Here is a 22,382-nt window from a genome sequence, read left to right on the forward strand (position 1 = left end):
TTGCAATGGAATTGAAAAAGAATCACAGATGTGAAAACTATGAAGGAAGCCGATTGTCAGAATTTAGTGGTGATGATGGCTTTAAGGCAGATAAAGGTGTATAATGAGCCTGAGTTTTCCAACCTGACAAACAGTGAGGCAAAGAGATAATAATGCTAGAGGAAGCATTCGTTTTCATGGAGAAGAGGAATTGGACTTGGTAGACTTTGATCTTGGACACTTTCTTCCACTGAAAACCAGACTGCCAATTCCTTGGGTACACACAAGATTTGGGGGTTAGTCCCATAGTACCCACTCAGCAAACAATGGGTGAGATTTGTAATTTTACAGTTTGTCTTATATTGACTTTCTCCATACTGAAAAAGCTTCCCCCTCTATTCTAATCTTCACCATGCTATTTCTGCCTTCTGCCCTCTGAAGAAACAGATTTGATTTCACAACCTGTTGGACTAAAAACACAGCATACTAATCATAACACCATATTCTGCGAGGGCAGATTTAACTACCCAGTACAACAAATTTCAATATGAAATAGTCTGTATACCAAGTCCAAAGCCATGCCCACAGAAACAAGAGAAGCATGGAAACAAATCTACTTACAACAAATTACGCACCACATATAATCTTCTTTTTAAAAAAGAAAGAAAGAAAAGAAAAGGCGTTCTAGAGCTTGGGGTATATAGCTCAATAGTAGAGCATTTGACTCACATGTGGAAGGCTCTGGTTCAGCCCCCTACACTGCAAAAAGACAAACAAAAATAACCTTTATCTGGTTACTGTCCACACAATGACAGGAAAAGACACAAAATCTAAGAAACTAGGGACCTGTCGGGGACTAGTAATCTCAGTCTAGTGTACATGTATTACAAACTAATTTATTAATTTAACATCAATTGTATTGTCCTGGGGAGAGGAGTCATGAGTTAAGTGATAGAAGAATCATTTGACTTTCTACTCCTGACCCCAAATAACAATTAGTTATGGTCTCTTTTGATTCCCTTCACCTATCTCTTCGTCCCACAGCAAACACACAGTTAAACTCCTGAACTCCAGGAGCATACATTAAATAAAATTTAAAAAAAAAAAACAAAACATTGAGAATCTGAAGCATAGGATGAGTAAAAAATCAGGGCCAAGAGTTTCTATGTGACACCTTCCCTCTCCGCCTACTGGAACCTAAGCTCTTCTGGTCACTTTTCACTTTCTATTTTAACAACAATCTTCATCACTACCCCTCTCATCTGTACAGACTGCTGAGTTTAGATTGTGACTTGAAATTATGTATTGACTTAAAATGAATTCTAATTAAACATTAAGAAAGTCAAATGTTCCATAATGGGTTCCTGAATAGAAATTTAAAGCTGGAAGGGACCTTTAAGGCCTTCTAATCCAAGCTTTTATTTTACAGATGAGGAAACTGAAGCCCAGAGAGGTGAAGTGAGGTGCCCAAGGCCACACAGCAAGTTAGAGGCACAGCTAGTACCATAGCTCAAGTCTCCTGACTCCCAGTCCAGTGCTCCTCCCATTACTCCACGGGTCCTGTGTCTAAGCTTCCTGACAAATGCTAGAACGGTAAACCTCCACTAGTATTTTTCCAGACCATGTTAAAACTCTTAAGGGGGGGAAAGGATGCTTTCTTGGATAATGTCAGCCATACGTAGCTCAAGCTGTCTAAAGTTCTGGGACAGGGTCTTTTTATACAGCCAACAGAGTCCAAATGTGGTGCTGTTTGCTTGGCCCATATGCTTTCATGTGTTCCCAGTTAGGCCATTACTGGAGGGAAAGAAACAAGAATCAGCTTGTTTTAAAACAAGGGACATACTGGACTCCCTCCCATCCCCCTTCAGAAAAAAAAAAATCAAGTTATCTTTAACAGATTCTAAAAATGCCTTTTCCCAAATATGCAGTCAGTTCCTTCAAAGGGCCCTTTGTTTATTTTCAGGAAGAAACCCAAGACAGCTGAAAACCAGAAGGCATCTGAGGAGAATGAGATTACTCAGCCGGGTGGATCCAGCGCCAAGCCGGGCCTTCCCTGCCTGAACTTTGAAGCTGTTTTGTCTCCAGACCCAACCCTCATCCACTCAACACATTCACTGACACACTCTCACGCTCACACCGGGTCATCTGATTGTGAGTACACCAGTGAGGCGGTGATGGTGTCTCCGCGGTGCTTGGAGTAGTGCTTTCTCCCCTGGGTTTGGCTGTTTTGCATTTGGAGCAAGCTGTTTGCATTTGGTCTTCTGAAGTAGCCAAAAGTGCTGCGCCACCATTTTGATTCAGCCAACATCTCTCTATTTTCAAAGCTAGAATATATTTTGAAGCCAGGTAACTAGCCATGTGGTCTCAAAAGACTGATTAATGACATGAGCCACATTCTTCTTCCTAACAGTAACTCAGAAAAAGGAATTGCATTGCTGCTTTCTAATTATTCTTGATCAGAATAACAGCTCTTCCACCATTACTAAATGGAACAACAAAACATGGACCTCAGAAGGCCAGTTAGACACAAGAAAACATGCATGTTGAAATTACATAACACAAGTCAGATTCACATTAGTATTGGAGTCTCTTGTAGCTTGGCTGAATTTCTGTCTTTCCAGTTTTTAATTTATTTTGAAGTGGTTAAAGGATAGCATAAATTTACAGAAGAAAAGAGAATGGCTTCCAAGAATTCAAAAGCCACCCAGACTTCACATAGCCAATAAGAATTCAGGTTAAAAATATTTTTTAATTAAAAAAAACTGCCTAAGGGCTAAATTTGGAAATGGGCAGCTTAATGAGATCGTCACTATTGAAACCACTCTTTGCTGTTTATTTTTGCTGTCTTCTCACTAATCTGGAAGTCACTTCTTCAAAGTCTATTTTAAGAAAGTTGATAAATCATGTTTAGGAGGTTTTTTTTTTCTTTCTTTCTTTCTTTCTAAAACGTAACCTGATACCAGAGAAATGTGTGTTGACAATGGAAAGGATTGTAGTAAATTTGGGGTCCAAGAATTATTCCTTTTGGTTTTAAGATACCCAGCAACTCTTCTGAACTGATTTCCAGAAAGGATGGCTACAGGCAAAGAGCTGGCATGTTCTTTTACAGAATAAATAAGATAAAACCAAGAAAGTTTTATTTCAAGAAAGGGACTCTATTTATCCTGCTCTCACAGACAAATGTTATTAATTGGGGAATGAGATTCTATACCGTCTATTGTTATTTTTCTGATAGAACCAATGTAAAATTCTGCAAAGAAGGTAAGAGAGGAGGGTGGGTCTTGGAGATTCCATTCCCTGCTTGCTTCATCCTAATTGTCTCTAAATAAAGGGATAAGACCTTGGGGTAGGGGGCAGGTGCTCCAGTGCAGAGAGCTTGTTCTACATATAGTGGGGCTGTGACTGCCTTTAGCTGTCATTAGAAAATGAAAAGAGAAATAACAAGATCCCAATCTCTGTAGTCCCATTGTGATTTGTACAAAGTTGAAGTTTCTGTAGAGAAATATAAGGGGTCAGAGCAGGGACTGTGTTCTGTGAACTATCATAATAGGACTTTGGACTCGGACTTTCTTGCCTGGTAGTCTCCTGCCTAATAGTAATTACAGGAAGAACTGGAAAATGGCATGGCACTATGCCCACAGACATGTGCACACTGTCCCTACCTACCAGGAAGGTGGCCTGTTCCTGTGGTGAAGGGCCTAGAGCTTTTGCATGCAGACCTTCATTGCTTGGCTTTCTGCCACACCTTATGGGGAAGATTACATTGAATGGCCTTAGCCCAGAAATCTTCTATTAGAGCAAAAGGAATGGTTTGTTGAATAGAAAAAGCATTGAGCTTCATTTATTGTCCTTTACTACAAGCATCCTCCCGTCTGGCCTCAGCACTGGCATGGCACTTAAGGACTTAAGGAGCAGTGGGAGTATAGGGTCACAATGCAGCTCCTCAGTGACCCTGAGGAAGCCAGCAGATCTGAGCTCAGGAGGGTGTCTGAATGCCTTTGGAAGGAGAATGAATTGGGAGGAGAATCCTAATCTCCAGCTGTTTAGAAAGTCATTCTGATTTTGCCATTAAGATGTGTAAGTCTTCTCGGCTCCAACCTGTTGTTTAAATTGATTATACTTTTCTCCAAATATATTTGGATTGTAGTTTGTCCTGATTTGAGCCTACACTTAGAAGAAAATTGTTTTTAGGAAAGATTCACAGAAATCTGTCCATTTGGAGATTGCTTGAGAGAAGACAGGAAAGAGGTTTATTTTAAGCTGTTAAAATTTTTGGATGCTCTTCTTGCATTCAAGAGGATTTTTTTTTTACATTCAAATGTCATTCTTACCATAGATTAATTTAAAAGCCTAATTTCTTTAAGGTAAAATATTCAGTTCCTATTTAGAATCAACAGATTTGGGACATTTAAAAATAGTGCCCTTGACTTGTTAGTCTCTTTAACTTCAGAAACATTCCACTAGTGTGTGGTATTCGAAGCTTTCACAAGTGCCTGAATTTTTATAGCACCTTTTTATTTGTCTCACCCTAATGCCCGTTTCCTATCATTCAATAGGATTCTTCCCAATTTACAGATGAGAAAACTGAGAAAAATGACACCCAGATTGATGAATGACTTGCCTGCAGTTAACCCATTTTGAGTACTAAGGGGTGTTTATGTGTTTGCTCTCATTGTAAGCAGCCAGAATTCTCTGATCAAAGCCCAAAGATAGCATTCATAGCTCTAAACAGACATCTTGAATATGTGCAACTACTTGTATTGATGATTGGATTATAAAACAGGATGGATTAGAAACATCCCACAAAAGAAAAGTCTGCTCTGCTAGTAAGGGTGGGTAAGCCACAGTGTTTTTGCATATGAAGGACAGAGGCCATGTTTTAGAGCAAAGATGCTAAGTCTGACACCCTAAATTTTCAGTTGGCTCTTTAACCTGCGGAGCCACTTCACATTCAGCAAAACTTCCCCCCACGATATTCAAAACAAGCATGAGTATGGTCGAGATAGGCTCTCTGTGTGAGCTGATGCAGTTCATATTGCTCCAGAAATGTGTGCTGCTTTGCAGTGCACCCACTAGCACAATCTCCTCTCAGCAATATTCCCCCATTACCTCCTAGCTTGTCACCTTTGTGCCATTTCTTAAACCTAATGGTAAACAGATTCAGATGATGATAATGGAAGGCATTAAGATGAGTCCGGGAATGCAAAGGGCACAAAAATCCTAGGTGCTTGACAGGCTGAGTAGGAGCTGAGCCAAACTCTCCCTATAAATGCTTAAACAGGACTAAACCAAGTCAGTAGAGCAGACGAAGCTCTCCATATGAAAAAACCTTTCTTGACAACGACCAAGCTGTAGCACATCACAGTCATATTCATGTGATAGACGCAACCAGAACTTTCACTTGCATATTTCTTCCATTTTGTTTTCCCCCAAATAAGGCTCCCATTGAAGGGAGAAGTTGATTCTGCTTTCCTGGAGGTCCTCCCTACTTCTGGCGGTAGATCCACCTAGTCTGATGTCTTTCTTTTGTGGAAGCTGCTATCTGTAGTTACTTCCCCTGTGTTTTGCGCTGGACTCATCAGACTGTCTCATATTTTGTGTCTTTGCCAAGATGCACTTACGCATTAACAGTTTTTATTTATTTTTAATTTAACCTTTACACATTACCAAACTGTTATGTGGGTGGGTTTAACTTTAGCTCTGTAGGTAGTGTGGTTCTGCAGGGCTGAAGGCTGTCGAGGAGACTGTGGATTCTTCCTTTTCTATCTCTTCCCATCTACCTTCTTTGTTGTCCTTCCCCCTCCCAGCCCTTCACTCCCCCGTCCAACTCCCTGTGATTAAAAATTTTAGTACACTTGGCTCATTTTGAACTTTTAAGCCATTTTTTTAGAGAACAAAACAAAGAGGATTTTTATGGCAAACTCCATTAATGCCACATTAAGGCTGACATTTTAATTACCCCCAAGTCAGGAAATGCGAAGTTCAGGTTCCCACAGCAACAGAAACTGTCCCCTTGAGTGCCGGCATCACAGCAGAGTCTTTCATTCCCTGATTACACAACATGGGGCGTGGGGACATTGTTTTTATCCACGTATGTGGAAAGGAGCAGGGCTTTTATCCTTTGTTTCTTTCCTGTAACTACAGTTGAAGATATGGGTCCTTAGCGTCTCTCCCCAAACCATCTATATGTATTATCCTGAAACGGAAGACTATTATAGTTCTACATGTGCACACGGACAGAATTAAAGTTGCTGTGGGAACATTAACTCTGATTTCCGGACTTCCGTGCCAGTCACATTTAAACCATAATGTTGTAATTTTTGGCATGTAATAAATGTGCATTTCATGTACACAGACAGAAAGAAGCATAAAATGTATTTTAAAGAGCAATTAATTACTAACTTTGTGATTAAAAAACATTTGGTGCATGTTCCTTCCCATTTAGCATCAGCTGCTGGTCTTAGCCAGGCCTAATAGATGACATACTGTGTCTCATCCTGTATCTCAGATGTACTTACTGTATGTTCCTGTTCTTCTAGATAATTAATTCCCTTAGTAAAGCTGTAGGGGGAAAACAAAATGGAAGGAATATGCAAGCATGTAAATAGGGTAAGGGATATTTTGAAGGAAATGATTCATTTCTGCAAATAAACCTCTTAGTCCCTGATAAAGAGCCAGAAATCTGCTAAGTGGGTGTAGACAAAGGTTTCTGGCCACCTTAGAGCATCTGGTCTAGGGCCATAAGAACAACTTGAAAGCAGATTTCCCCATGAATTCCAGGCATGCCCAGTGGAGGAGCAGTTTTACTCCTTAATAACTTTTTTAGGCTTACTGCTTAAAAAGTTATTTTACTCTATAACAACTTTCCAGTTTATATTCAAACTGGAAAGGAAAACTTGCAGGGAAATCAGGTAAGATGTGGACTTTAGCACAGAACCCCTGACTTCAGAATAGTGTTTTTTCTTCCTTTACATTTGAATCTGGTTGACCCATTTGTGTTAGAGAAGGAAGTGTCTCAAAACTGCTTCAATGGGTTTGCAATTGAAAGGAATTAGTAGAGGTACTCTGAGATAGTGTTTTAAAATGCAAATGCTTGAGTATCTACTCAGAAACTGAGTGAGATAAAAATTTTACCAAAGGAATGTGTAGCTTAAACTCTGATATGGCTTTTGCGGGACATGCTCATGAAGATCCTCTTGCTACTTGTTCATTCTCTCCTCTGTCATGCATTCCTTTTTGTTCAGTTGGGCTACATATGGTATTTAACCTTTAAGAAAGATACTTCAGTTTTACAGAGCTCTGATTTGCTTTTCCTTGGGCTGTCTCTATGTGTGAATGTATGTCTGTCTGAGTGAAAACTGCTCAAGCAAGTTTGAAGGTCTCTTTGGCAAATTTGACTGTGCGTTCAGAAAGTTTCCAATCGGAAAGCTGATTCAGTGTAAAACCTTCCAAAAACTTCCTGAGGCACCTGTTCACATGAAAAGATTGAATTTCTGTTGGAGGTGCTCAGAAGGCAGTGTTTATAACTGAAGATCTCTGTTTGGTGTGCCAAAAAATGAAAAACATTTTGGCCCCAAAAAACCTCCATAAATGTTCAAAATGTATAATCAAACAAAAGCTTCATTTGGATTCAAATGCATGTATCTCAGCAGATGTGTCTAAACTAACTGGAATCCCACAGGAGCAGCTGAACTGGATTTTGGTATGTCTTGATAACTGAAAGAGTTATTCTTAGACTTTGGAAGGACAAAAATGGTCCATCTGTGTAGAACCGTAATAGAGACATGGCAAAAAACAGCATCCTCTGAAAGAGTTTATTTATGGAATTTAGGACAAGTTGGACAATCCTGAAAACATTTTGGGGTCACACTAATTTGCAGGAGAAATATAGTCCAAATGGGATGGAATAATAATCACAGACGTTTAAGATCCTATGGCTTGGAAATTAATTTTCTAATAAACTCCATGTGAGTTAAGCAGTAAATAGAGCATCTTTCATATAACTAGGTGCTCTTCTTGCCTCCTACGTGTCTTGCATTCCTTTTCATTCTAAGTTTTATATGGAATTATATATCTATTTTTCTATTGCTAACAGTTTCAACTGGTTTTCTGCCATTTCAATCAACCAGAAAAACTTATTATCTGTTAAATGTGGATTTTATATTATTTCTCTTCCTAAAAAGTTAGATTTCTGCCTCTGAGTTAATTGATATATAATCTCTTTAGAATTATATTTATTACCTTTTATACCCTCTTATTTACAGATCTGAGTTCTTAGTGCATACATTAGAAGCCCAGCTGATTTTTTTATTTGCTCTAATTTCCTAGTTTCCACGTAGTGTATTTGTGACCACATTTATTTTTTAAAAACAAAATTTTTGAAGTCTCATGTCTTAATCTTATAACATTGGTCCCTTTTAATAGAATTTGCCCTTTCCCTGAAGTGCTAATTTAATTGAGTGTCTTCCATAGCCACAGAATACACTAAGTTCTGGTATTCACTCTTACCTCATCCATTTTTACATTCATTTATTTAGTCATTAATTTAGTCATTGATTAAATGCTATAGAACCCCTGCTTCTGGCCCAAATCCTCACTAGGATTAGTGAGAAAGCTATGAACCTGTCTCTCACTTTAGGAACCTTGTGTTCCCAAATACTTTACATAAACACTCCACTTAACCGGTAAACGGGTAAACACAAATGTAGTATGGAAATGTTTGCCTCTGCACAAAATGCTATATGGCTCCCCAGGAAGAAGCCTGTAGCAGCAGGAAGGGCTCCACAGGAAAGATGATGTTAAAACCAATCAGAAGAAGTGGATGCATGTGAAGTAGACAAGGGAAGGAATGGCATTCTAAGGAGAAGGGACAGAAGCAACCCACAGAGGCCACAAAGAACTCCGTGTTTTCAGAAACCAGGAACTTCATTATGATGCTGACAGCTTCTTAGGCTTTAAGTTTGTATTTGGGTAACATTGCCTGTTCTTGTAATTAAGCTGGGATGAATTGTGTATCCTTTTAGAGAATTTGCTTCTCAAATAATCAAACAAGATCCCTATTTATTTTCTAATAAACAAAGTGCCCTTCCTTCCACATAGTCAGTAGACGTAAGATAGTATTCTAAGAGACCTGAAGATGTTTCAAAGCATCTCAAAATAACTTTTCTTATTAAGAAAGGTGTATTTCTGGGGCCACAGAATCACCCATACATGTCATTGCTGGATCTCTGTTACTGACTCTTGTGCTCCATAGGCCCCAGAAATCTGTTGTTCTATAGAATCCTCCCAGGTTCCTTGGTAAATCTGCTCTCATTCCTCATTGCCTCAAGTCACACCATGCGATATTGTCCTCCCAAACATTGCATGGGTATGCTTATGATCATCCAAGTCTAGACTGCTGATGACCAGGGTCCTGTTCTTCATCTTGTTATCTCATCCTTGCTGGAGTATATCCTTAATTTTTATCTGTAGCAGCTAGTAACAGTTTTACATGTGCTTCCTCTGCTCATGGCAAATTTCATTGTATGAAATTAGTGATTCTCAGTATCTGTCATGGCTTCTCACATCTTAACTTAAAAAAAAAAAATTAGAAAGCACACATGCATTATAGCCCTTGAAGGTGAATCATTGAGGATCAACTGAGAGCATGCATAGGGATTCTTTAAAGACTTTTGGTTTTAAAGAAATTTTGTCATTCCACAGTCACCTCACACTAGGTGCAGTGGTCAAACTCCTTATCATTCATCAGTAGAATCAGCTCCTTTTTTGTTTTCTTCTGCCGACCCCCCTTCATGTGCCAGTTGGAACTTTTTATCAGCACTGTTACTTGTTCTTAACCTATTATTGTACAAATGAGTAAACTGAGGTCCAAAGAGAGCAAATACCATACCAAGGGTTTCCAACACAGTGATTGACAGAGTCAAAAAGAGAATCCTGTTCTTGCTCCCACTGTACATGGAGCCTTTTCTGAGTCTGTTTCTGAACAGAAAGGAGTCAAGACTATTCATATATCAATTTACTGGATGCTTTGAAAATGGAGGACCACAGGATAGGTATTATAGGATGCAGTTTTATAAACTGGAGCCCTATGCTCAGAGATTTAAGAGTCTAATAGAGAAGAGTAGACACATTCACAAACAGCTGCCTCGCAGGGTGGTTAAGGATTTCCACACACCAGGACCCACCAGTTCACTCAATTCACAATTGGCAAATGTGTAGAGTACATCCACGTACCTCACACAACACTGAGTTCATGGGTGCACCAAGGTAGAAACAAACAGTCCCTAACACCAAGAATCCCACAACTCAGTACATGTGCTCAAGTCACCATTATTTTGGAATTTAGAAAGCTTTTAAAATACTTATAACCCAGTGAACAGCAGCATCTGGTTAAGTTTATCAAGAAAGTTCCATTTGAGCTCTTCTGAAAGACAGAATTTCACTTTGCCTCAGAGATGTAGACGGGCTTTAAGTAGGACCTGCCATGATCAAACTTTGTGTGGGGAAGATCTAATTTAGCAGCAAATCTGTAGAGTGTGCATGGATGGGAGAGGGCATGGAGGAAGGAGACAGTTCAGGAAGTGTCATTCCTTCACACTATTGGTAATCTGAAGGGGGCTGGTGACAGGAGGAAGGGAAGTGGGGGCAGTTTCAACAGACTTTGGGGGTGAAGATTGACAGTTCCAGGAGCTGACTGCTGGGTAAGAGAAGGAAAATTATCAAAGATAACTCCGAGGTACAAAAAAAGGGAAGATGAAAAGTAAGAATTCAGAGGAAAAGTGTCCCATTTTATACTGTGTTGAGGATAATATCCTACAGGCATTTCCAATGGAGACAACTAACATTAAGTTATCAGTAGGGTACTTAGGACAACAGGAGCATTGGAAATTTTTGGCCAGAAAACACTTTGGCCAAGAGGCCATACTTTATACCATAAACATGGGAATAAACTTCAAAGAAAAGTTTGTGGGGTTTTTGTTGTTGTTTTTAACAAAGAAACATAAAATAGAACCCTGAGGAATGTTTACATTGATTGATAAGAGAAGAAAGAACCATCAAAGGAAAAAAAGAAAAGAAGATCTAAGAGATAAGAGAAACCAAGATAGTGCTGAGAAGCCATCAGACAGAGAAAGGACCTGCAGTGTCAGGTGCTGCAGACACAAGGAGGAGAGGACTGGGAAAGTTCACCTAGGTTTTGGGATAGGTAGTTTCCTGGTGGTTGTCATAAAAGCAGAAACAGATGTGTCACATACATTCATTCAAATATATACCATCCAGAGGAGCTCAAACGGGATGGCTCTGAAAGCAATAATCGCAAACTACTTTTTAAAAGAAGTTTAATGGTTTCAAAAGAAACAGTAATGAGTAATGCAAAAGTAATATCTTGAATGTTTTTATAATACAGAAGTGTTAAGCCCATCTAGAAACTGAGAAATAAAAAACAGTGTTAAGAGAGACTCTGTGATTAAATAGGCAAGGTAAAGGGAATTAGAGCTCCCATTTCATAGGAGAGAAATAGAATAAATATATAAAAGAAACTTGAAGAATCAGGAATTACATTAGTTCTTTCCCAACTTCCCCTAGTCATTGCTTTATCTTACTTTTAGCTAACAAGAACTAATGCTTTATAAGAACTGTTACATATCTTCTTTGGATGGTTTCATAAATATTCACTCAATTACTCTCAGTAATTTCTGAACATTAAGCAGAGGACAGACAGCATACTTTCAGCATTTAAATTTTCTAGCAATTTCTAAAACAAGTCATTTCAAAGTGTAATCTTTTTTTAAAATGCCACATTCTGTGAGCTTCTTTCATGATAGGTCCAATTCAGGTAGCTGTGTGTTGCTCTGATGTTTTTCTTCATCGTCATGAGACATGTTCAGGTTCACTATTTGGTCTTGGGGATTTAAACCTGTTTACTTAGACTATTTTACTTTCTGTAATGTTTAAAGACACTCCAAAGGACATTGCCATATACAATATCTGATATAGCTTCTATTTCAGGATGACGATCTGGAACCAACTAAAGCATATATTACTTTGCTACTAATTTATGAATAAAACTTATATTTTATCAGTCCTAAAAATTATATGAACAACCACATGAGAGAATTTTGAACATGAGTCTTTATAATATCATAGAGCAGGATAAATTCATAGCTGGTACCAAATTGACCTTGAGAAGTTCTTCCTTTCTTTTCCATTTCTAAAATGGAAATTCTTCCTACTCATGTATCCCCAGTAGTTTCAGCCTGGTTCATATTATCACATTTTTACCAAGATCTCATGCAATATTGAGTCAGTACATATTGAATTTTTAAGAAAGTGTGGTACAGCACATATAATACCACACAAAGAACTTCTAGGAGTGATATCTGTCATCTTTGTCATTCATCTTTTAGCTAGAATCACTTCCTGTCCTGTATACTCTCATTGTCTCAGCTTTATATCTTGACCAGGTATTTGGATATATAAAGTAAATAATGAAAGAAAGTTGCATATGCACTTAATCTACAAGATGTAACCCTGTATGCCATGATTCACAGACACAAAAAAACAAACACAAGCAGATTCTGAACTTAAACCCTTAAAAGTTAAAGCCAGGGAAAAGAATGACTGTTCTTTTCTCAGGGAAATTCTGAAGGTCTTTGGATGTAGACCTGGATATTTTCTTCCAATTTTGAGGAAACCACAGGAATCAAGTCTATTTTGTTTTATACCTGCCTAAAGGTATTACAGTCTGAATCCTGACACTCCTAAAGTGGCCTCAGCAATCCTGGGTCAATGCTGAGAAGTATCATTAGGTATGCCTGGTTCTAGGGCAGTGATATAGGCAGGGGCTTTAGACAGAGGGTACCAGGGTCCCCAATTTCACTCCAGAATAAGTCTTGACCTGGAAGCTTTAGACTCCACTTAGACTCCACTGATACCGTGACTGGACCTCTCCCAGAGTCTGTGAACCTCCTGAAAAGATATTGGTATTTCTGACAGTGTGTGTTGGTCTGGGACACAGATTTAAAACTTTCATTAAATTTGGATCAGAAAATTAAAAGAAAGAAAGATTGGCATCCCCAGGGCACAGCCACTCAGAATCTGTATCCTCAAACCTAACTTCCAAGAGTAAATTAAGAAGCAAGGAAGAGAGATCTCATGAGCAACATTCAAATGCAGACCGATTCCCCATGCCCTTTCAGGCCCCTTTAGTATGCCTGCAGGGCAGGACAGATATGATAAGAGACTCCTAAGACTATTTCTTGAACATGTTGATAATGGACTAAGATTTGGACCCTGTGTTGTTGCAAAAATGTTGTCTCACCCCCATAGCCTAGTTATTTGCTCTTCTTAATGTGAACTTCAGCCTATGAATGCACTACACTTACTTTTAATTATGTCCCTCTGCTTCCATTTCCTTATATATGTAATAATACTAAAAATAGTATCTAACTCATAGGGTTAGTATAAGGATTAAATGGAATACTATATGTGAAGCCCCCAAACAGGGCCAAACAGCCAGCACTCAGTGAATTTGAGCATTAGTTCCAGTTTAAATGTTTTAAGTCATGAAGTAAATGTTAAACTAAAATTGATACAACATAAATAATGGCCTTAGCAGGTGTCCACCCTCCCTTACCCCTCTAAAGAATGACTGAGATTCAAAAGCCCTATAGATCTAATAGGGGGTAGCAAATAGTTACCAGCTTCACTTCAGAGTAACAGTGCCCTCCTCTTTTCTCCTTTGTCCCTTCTGGATTCAGGCCTGAGTAGACGGGGAAGCCTCTCCATTACCTTTTTGCATTCTTTCATACCCCCATTTGTCATGGGTTTTTTTCCCCTAAAAGTGGAAGAGGACAAATATTTAGTGAGCATCTACTCCGTGTCAAATACTCTGTCATTATTTTTACAGAACACCCCATTTTATAGATAAAGAAATAACTAGAGCTCAGAGAAGTTTAAAAAACAAAAACAAAAAAAAACCTTTGCTATGTTTTCCTCCTGGCAAAGGGAAGGTTTAAAGTATTTTTCATACTATAATATTATAGTATTAATCAATTAAGGTCTCTCTTGTCTAGAAGTATATTCTAATCAGTAAGAGATATTCAACTCGTAGAGAATGAATTTGTGTAAGATCTCACCTCAGAAAAGGTTGTCAAATCTTTATATTTCCCTATGTACACCCTTTGGTGTCCTTTCTCTGTAGCCCAAAGACACAAAGAGGTCAAAACATCAGGTCCTTAGAATGGGCAGACTGCTGTGCCATCACATTGAGAGGCCTTTCCAAAAAGAAGCACAAGTTAAAAAAATAAAAAGTCTTTTATCTTTTTGAAAGATATTCTGCCTGATGACTAAAGAGTATTTTGAAAGAATTCAAAGTAGAGGTTAAGTTAGAAGAGTAATGTGTTTCACTACAGATGAAGACTGCTCCTTAAGTTTATGTATTTATTTACTTAATTATATATTTAATTTTTTCCCGAGATTGAATTAGGGGCACTTAACCACTGAGGAACATCCCTAACCTTTATTTTATTTTTATTTTGAGACAGGGTCTTGCTAGATTGCTTAGGGCCTCAGTAAGTTCCTGAGGCTGGGCTAGAACTTGCCATCCTTCTGCCTTAGCCTCCTTAGCCACTGGGATTACAGGTGTGTGCCACTGCACCTGGCCCTAAGGACTGCTCTTAGTCACCTGGCTCACTTTCCTTCTTCTTTTCTGAAGCAGTTTTCAGTAGTTGGGAGAAAAGATATAATCTTAAGAAACTCAGTGAAGTCTCTTCACTGGCTCTTTGTCCCTAGTAAGCCTTTCCTGTCCGTGTTTTTGGTGATACATGGAGATAATTTTGGACATTTGCTTCTCTTAACTCTTGAGCACTTTTGCTGCTGAGAACAGAATTCCAGAGACACATGGTTACAGAACTTGATCTACAAGTCTCCTAGTAATCGCTGCAGATGGAAAGCCAAACTAGATTGTGTGCAAGTCTGTATAAATCCCAAGTCAGAGCTTTAAAATGATAACTTACTGAGTCATGATTTCTGCATCTCATATGCAGTATTCCTTAAATCACATGTTGATGGCTAATCAGCAGAATCCAAAGACGCAAATTAGATGGTACAATATTTACAGAGAAAATATATGTGTAGCTTGAAAAGTAACGATCCTCAGAGTTAAAGTCCCACCCCCGCCCCCCCAAAAAAGAGTAGCAGTTGCAATCTGAACTGTCAACATTGTAGCCAAGAAGGGAATGAGTATAACAGTAGAAAGAGATATTTAAGTCAGAACTTCTTGATTAAAGGAGTTTGGACCTTGAAGAAATATGTTTGAGAAAGAGTCAGAAGAAATACAAGGTAAAATGAATTATTCCTATTCCTCAAATGACAGTCTAGCAGTTTTGGTTTTGTTTTTACCTTTTTGGCAGTGCTGGGGTTTGAACCCAGAGCCTCTTGCATGTTAGGTAAGCATTCTACTACTGAACTATATTCCCAGCCGTCTTTAAGTCATTAGATGCTTATTTTGAGTTTCTGAGTGCAAAAGTCCTGTCTGTCTTGTCCATTGATGAATCTGGAATCTAGAGTACCCAGAAAAGTACTTAGCCATGGTAGGTTCTCAGCAAATGTTTGTTGAATGAATGAATGTGTTAGGAAGAACTAAGCAAAATACAATTACAGTGCATTTGAAAGTGTTTTGTCCATTTGTAAAATTATAGCTACTGATTTCTTACATGATTTTTCATTCAGCAAACCTACATAACAAAGTGCATCACAGATACCCTCCAGTTTGTATGCTGGGAAAACAGAAGAGCTTTCTGTTGCATGTAGGCTGCTACATGTTTTGATTCTAATAGCAATATGGCAGGGTTAAGGTCAACTTTGTAGTATAATCTGGTGCCTGTTTTTGATAGATATCATAGAAATAGATACTTATTTTCAAGATGCTCAAACAGATGATTAGGTGAAAGCTCCAGCAAACCTTGAAACAACAACAAGGCAAGGTTTTCCCACTCCCACCTCCCACTACTGCAGCATCCTGCACAGTTTTCTGCAACCCCACCCCCTCCTCCTTGTTTCATCCTTTTCCCGAGTCTAATCTCTGTCTAGGGAATACAGCATGTGACTGTCAGTCTAGCAAGGAGACTGTTCTTGAGAAATCCGCCCCCCACACAGTGCTCCCAAACTCCTCCCTTGGGAAAGGCAGGATTTGATGAGCCTCAGGCAGAGCTGGCCCAGGGAAACAGGAGCTTGGCATAGAATCTTAGTGCCCTCCTGCTGGAAGGGCCCTCAAGAGAGTTGCTTCTCGCCCACCCTCCCTCAACTGGCTGGACAGTAGAAGGATGTGGAGGGGGAAAAAAATATTCCTGGCTGAATGAACAGAGAACTAAATGAATGAGAGATGAGTTCACTCCTCCAGAAGTCCCCGCCATCCCACTTGAATAGAAAGGCTAACTTTGAAGCCACTCTGTTCTCCATGGCACGATTTTGTATATACTCAGCTTTGGAATATGGTTGCCATCTGCTGCCAGTGCACAGGACTGAGGAAGTATTGGGGTGGGTAGGAGGAGGCGGGAGGGAAGAAAAGAGACACTTAAAATGAGCTAATGATCTCCTTTGTGTTGGAGTCTAGGTTTCAGAACATCAGTCCTGTACTTTAAGAACAAAACACCAGTGTGTCTCAGACCACACCAGGCGCCGGCACATCAGATAAGGCCTGCGCTGTGTAGTTGTGCAGCCACGGAGCCTCAAGAAGTTCTCAAAGTGAAATTAAAGGAGCAAACTGAGGGAACCAAAAGGAGAAAAAGCTTAGGGTAAAATACAATCAGAAAGGCTCTGTAGATTCGAGTCTTCGGGGTTACAGTAGTTCAAAACTGAATCTACTAATTAAAGAGTTGGAAAATACTATAAATCCCAGGAACTTAAGGATCTTTAGAAGAAACGAGACACTTCTCCATACACTGAAAATGCATTGTGATTCTTTTGTACAATCTCAGGGTGAAAGTGACCTGGCTACTGTGCATTGTTACGGATTTACTGTTGATTAAGAGGTACAGATTGCGGTACTGGAGGCGTGGGTGGGTGGGTGGTCCTTTAAAAACAAAACAGGCTGTTAAGCAAAGCCAGTCAGGCCATAGAACTCTCTGAAAGGTGAATAGCTCACAGAGCCTCCTAGTTCCCTGATATTATCTGTATAAATTATTGGTTATGGCACTGAATCATGTTGATAATTTATATAGTGAAACGACCTGCCAGAGAATAATAATTAAGCTGGTATGTACACGAGCAAAAAAAAAAAAAAGAAAAAAATTCTTCCAGTAAAGTCTGCTTTTGAAAAAGAGTAGCTAATTTGCTAAGTATAATATTTAAAAACAAATATGTATTCATTTGTAGTTCTGTAACTCAAGTTTGAAGAATTTGAAAGGTGGGGAGGAAGAAATCCTTTTTTGCCACATGGGAAAAGAATTTCATCCAAGATGTATATAAGTATAAATTTATAGACCATGACAATCCTAGAAATGCAGAAAGTCACTGTAGGGAGAACAAAATGATTCCCAAGCCGTGTGTCACACTTAGTGCCTTGGAGTGATCAAGCCAGTAAATATTCGTTGACTGTGTGAGCTCTGGCCTTGACTCTTGCCTGCCATTAGGGACAAGTCACACACAACTGTGACTCCACCATAGAGTATTGATAATATTTTAAATCTTTATTTTTTATGGTTTATCTTTTAAGGAACCCTGTATGCCTGCCTCCATATTCTATTTTCTTTATCCCTATAACATTCCTGTGAAGCATAAACATCTTCATTTTATAGATGGGATAAATGGTCCACCAAAAAATAGCTTAGTTCTTTGTCTTTAAATGTAAAATGATTGATAATCATTATACTGACCCAGCTTATCATACTATTTTTCACATTATTTTGGGTTTCCAGGCAAAGAATATATTTTATCTTTCTCATTATTATTTTTAATTAGTTTTCAGTAAAGTTGAGATAAAAACAGAATATAACAAATATCCCATGGAGATATTTGGTGTTCTCTTTTCTTTCAAGAATAAATTAAGACCTTCTCTGCTCCTCTCTGCTGGCTCTCACTGCAGATAGTCAAAATCCCATGCCAATTTTCAAATGAATAAGGGCTCATTCTAATAGCTGGGTCACAGTCCCCTCTATTGAAGGTACAGCTTTTTAAATTCATGTCTGAAATCTGAATAGGTTACTTTGGATTATAAACTTTAACAGTTTGACCTGAAGATTTTTTAAAACATACTAATATATAACCTGGTTGTGAGTTTAGCAATAAATTTATAGCCAATATGTGAAAGGCCAAAAGAGAAATCTAGTGTCTTTCATTCTCTCAGAGACCTGCACTAAATATTGCATATTTACTTTGTAAATGAGGACACCCAGTGGCCACGAAGTGAAAATATTCTAAACAGTCCCTGACAGTGTTAACACAAATATAAATACCAATTATCAGCTGGATAGACACATCTGTAGCATCTGTTACCAAGCAGTTTAGTTTCCCTAGGTCAGGCAAGAGTCATGAGAGTTTGGCTTGATCATTTTTATATCACATCACAGATTGGTCATCTCATATTTGGTTACGAAGTGTGGCTCAGCTTTGGGTTCTACTGAATCTTTAGCTGTTATGAAGACCTACAGAATAGAATAGAAGACACAGAGACAAATCCACATCAACTCAGTCATTTGATCCTTGACAAAGGTGACAAAAACATGTTGAAGAAAAAAATAGCCTTTTTAACTAATGATGCTAGGAAAACTGTATATCCACATGTAAAATTGAACTACATCCCCTCAATCTGCACAAAAATCAACTCAGAGTAGATCAAAGACCTAAGAGTCAAACCAGAAACACTGAAAGTGCTAGAAGAAAACATATCATACTTCAACATATCAGCATAGGAACCAATTCCCTTAAAAAGACTCCTAAAGCTCAAGAAATAAAATCAACTGACAGGAGGACCCAGTGAGCAGTCTCTTAGAAGAAATGGAATTAGGGAGAAGGGGACAATGTAGCATAGGTCAGGAATCATAAATGAATGGATATGGTTTATGGGAAACTCAATGAACACCTAAAAAAATAAATTGCCTTAGGCCTTAAATTTATAATAAAAAATAGAACCATGGCTGTTTCCTGAAGAGGGGAGGGATAGAGTAATAAATGACAAGAACATTACATAGACCTTCAGTGCATGGAAAGATCTCTTGTGACAACCTGTAGATACACCTCAGAGAAAAAACATGTCCTGACATTCCCACAACTGTACATATGTCTAGGAACTACAATGGAGAAGTGGCCAAATGAGTTCTCAGATATAACTTACTCATCATTAAGAAAAATGCTGGGAGTGTCAGGAATCCAGTTGTATGTATTTGTAGTTGTAGTTATAGAATACAATGAGGTAAGGTACTCACTTTCAGGAGGCATAGAGTCTTCTTATAAAGATAGACAGGCACAAATGGAAAAATGAGATATTCATATACTGTTAAGTAATAAATTACGTAGTAAATGTGCAGAAAGTTCAGATATAACCCTCACACTTCAGGTACAAGAATCATTTTCTTCTTTTTCTAAAGAAAATTAAACCTGAGGCCTCTTGCCCCCAAGTTAGTAAAAAATACAGTCAAGTTTCAGGGCTCCCTTTTTCTCCCTAGATTTGTACAAGACTTATGAAACCCTGGCATAGATCATATCCTTTGTCCTTTGGAATAGAAGGCTTTTACTCCTCAGTAAAACAATCTGTCATGTTCAGATCCATACCTTCCATAAAGAAGTCTTCTGCTGTCTCCTGCCAACAGTTGTCACACTGGAACCAACTTAATTATTTTTTTTTCAAGAAGACCCAAGCACAGAAATATTTGAGCATGAATCTGAAGACCTGCATCAAAAGCAGTTTCAGAACAACACAGCAACACAGAATGGAGGGGAGTTCTATGAATTGGGACACTCCATGATAATTTTAGTCAGGAAGTTTTTTTAAGTGGTACTACAGAGTTCTGTTTTTTCACTCATTGAAGTTCAGGCAAAAGTTTTCCCCAAAGTAAAAAAATAATTTCTTACCTAACTAAATTTCATCACTACTTGATGATATTTTCCAAAGGAATGCTATTATTGGGAGTTAGTTGGATCTTTTAGTTAGTTGGATGTTAAAATTTAATTTTTTTCCAAAAAATAAGTATTTGATTATGTAGAGACCAAAAGGAGAACAGAATAGTAAGAAGGTAATAGTTTTTTAATATAATCACTTTTAAAATTTCCAATTTATTTTCAAGCAAAATAAAGAACCTAACTTAACTGCACATTTGAATATATACAGCCCTCTTTAAGGGCTATCCAAAGCCAAGTTCAAACTGCATAACTCTGAATTTAAGTAGATCCTTTTGTTCATTTTTGTATCCCACCCACAGATATAGCATCTCTGTATTTTTGTTCTCCAAGTTTAGTGAACAAAAGAAAAGGTTACAATAGGGCAGCAACTAAATCTAAAGAAAAATCTTTAGAAGAAAAAAGAAAGAAAGAAACTCCTAAAGGTGTCTCTAAAGGTTTACAATGTAAGATGATTTAAAGGCATCAAGTCCAATTGCATTGACTTTTATCCTTAGTCCCAGCAGATCTTTCCTTCTCAAGAAGCCATTTCATTTCAATTCTGGAATGAGTGTGTAGGTATCTTTCAGAATGTTGTCTGGAATCTTCTGTCTATACCTTTGATCACAGAGTTAAAACTTCACAAATTACAGTATATGAGAATAGATTTTAATGTTTTATTCTACTGGAATCAGATGCTCAAAGTATAGACTTTCATAAAGCATGTTGTGATGATTAATTTTAGGGGCCAATTTGACAGAATTAAGGAATATCAAGAAGCCCAGAAAGGTATGTCTTTGGATGTGTCTGTCAGGGTATTTTTAAAAGAGGTAAGCTTATAAGTCTGAGTGAAATAGATAAGGAAGAGCCATCCTCCTTATAATTGGCTCAGGGTCCAAGATAGCAAATGTAGAAGGCAAATTGATAACTCTACCTGGAAGCTGGGAAAAGCTCATCTATCTGTCTTGGACATAAGAACTTCAGGCTGGCTAGAATTTGGACTCCTGGATTCTTATCAGCCCTTTCACTGTGACTTAACTTTTCTGCCTCCAACTGAGAATCACACTGTAGGCTTTCCTAGTTCTGAGGTCTTCAGATTTGCTCCCAGCCATGCTAATGGCATCCCAGTATGCCTGGCCTGCAGATTTCTTGTCACAGAACTCAACCGCCATAATTGCATGAGCCAATTCCCTTAATGAGTCCCCTCTCATGTATCTATATACATATTCTCTATTGATTCTGTCTCTCTAGAACCCTGATTAATATAGATTTGGGGACCAGGAGTGGTTCCAGAGGAGCAGAATTTTAAAGATGAGTTTCTTTAATTGATTTTGGGGTTTCTAGAATTATCTCTGTAATCTGATTAGATCTAAAAATGCTAAGGACTCTACTTCTAATAATACAGAAAACACCAATAATCCATGGTAGAACTCTTTTTAGAGATAAGAAAGATAAACATGTTTGATACTCCTGACTCATCACCATAAGAGACAATGGATTTAGTGACTCTATATATTATAATTTAGAACAGTTAGGGAGAACCAAGAAATATAATAATGCTGATCAATTGCTCTAATTGTCATTGGAAAAAGTAATAAAATACAAAAATGATCAAGGATATGGTTTATTGGCTCCAACTCCATTTAAATGACCAAAGAGTTTCTAAGAGTGTCCCAGCTCAGAATTTCTCTCTTGTAGCCACAAGGCTGAAATTGATGAAAGCCAAAACAAGTTGTCATCATGCAACTGGTTGAATCACAAAAAACATTGAAGTCTCTGCCTTGCTGGGTATTTCCTATTATTAAAGTAAGGACACTGTTTGAGAAAGAATGGGACACTGTAAGTTGAAATGGAAATGTGCTGGAAGATCCTCATAAGGCAGGGGACATTAAGGCCCAAGTTCTAATGAGACTTGTTTGACAGTGAAAATGTGTCCACCCCATGCCAAAAAAAAAAACAAAAACAAAAACAAATTTGTCTTCTCTTTTTCCTTCCCCCCTGCAGCAGAAGGGGTCTCCTTACCTACCATCCACCACCATTCTGCTGAAATGACATCTCTTCCTGCATATGGTTGCCCCACTCACAGTGGTACCAATCTTTCACCTCTGTGTGAGGGGACTGACTCAGCATTTGTTGTGCTGGGAAAGGGTAATGGCCTCCCCTAAGACAATTCTGATTCTCCTGGGCCACCCCTATTGGTTTCTAGACCTCTCACTAGTCCCAGAAGGTCCATAAAGATGACATGTAAAGTGTGACTCATAAGGAGGTACACTATATTCCAAAAGACTACACGAGTTTTCTAATTTATAAAT

At 38.3% G+C, this 22,382-nt stretch overlaps 1 protein-coding gene across 32 annotated transcripts in view; it reads left to right on the forward strand.

Moving 5' to 3' along the window:
• Zbtb20 (zinc finger and BTB domain containing 20) overlaps positions 1-22,382 on the forward strand; it is a 793,227-nt gene that overhangs the window by 722,990 nt on the left and 47,855 nt on the right. For 26 of the 32 annotated variants that reach the window (XM_078044200.1, XM_078044182.1, XM_078044180.1 and 23 more), the window contains one exon: positions 1,943-2,130. In XM_078044200.1, the coding sequence (XP_077900326.1) occupies positions 1,943-2,130 (188 nt within the window). Of the gene's footprint in view, positions 1-1,408; positions 1,573-1,942; positions 2,131-22,382 lie in introns of all 32 variants that reach the window. The other 6 variants (XM_078044199.1, XM_040270325.2, XM_013359701.4 and 3 more) reach the window with 1 other exon arrangement.

The sequence above is a fragment of the Ictidomys tridecemlineatus genome, chromosome 3 (assembly GCF_052094955.1).
Source record: "Ictidomys tridecemlineatus isolate mIctTri1 chromosome 3, mIctTri1.hap1, whole genome shotgun sequence".
Taxonomy (NCBI): Eukaryota; Metazoa; Chordata; class Mammalia; order Rodentia; family Sciuridae; genus Ictidomys; species Ictidomys tridecemlineatus.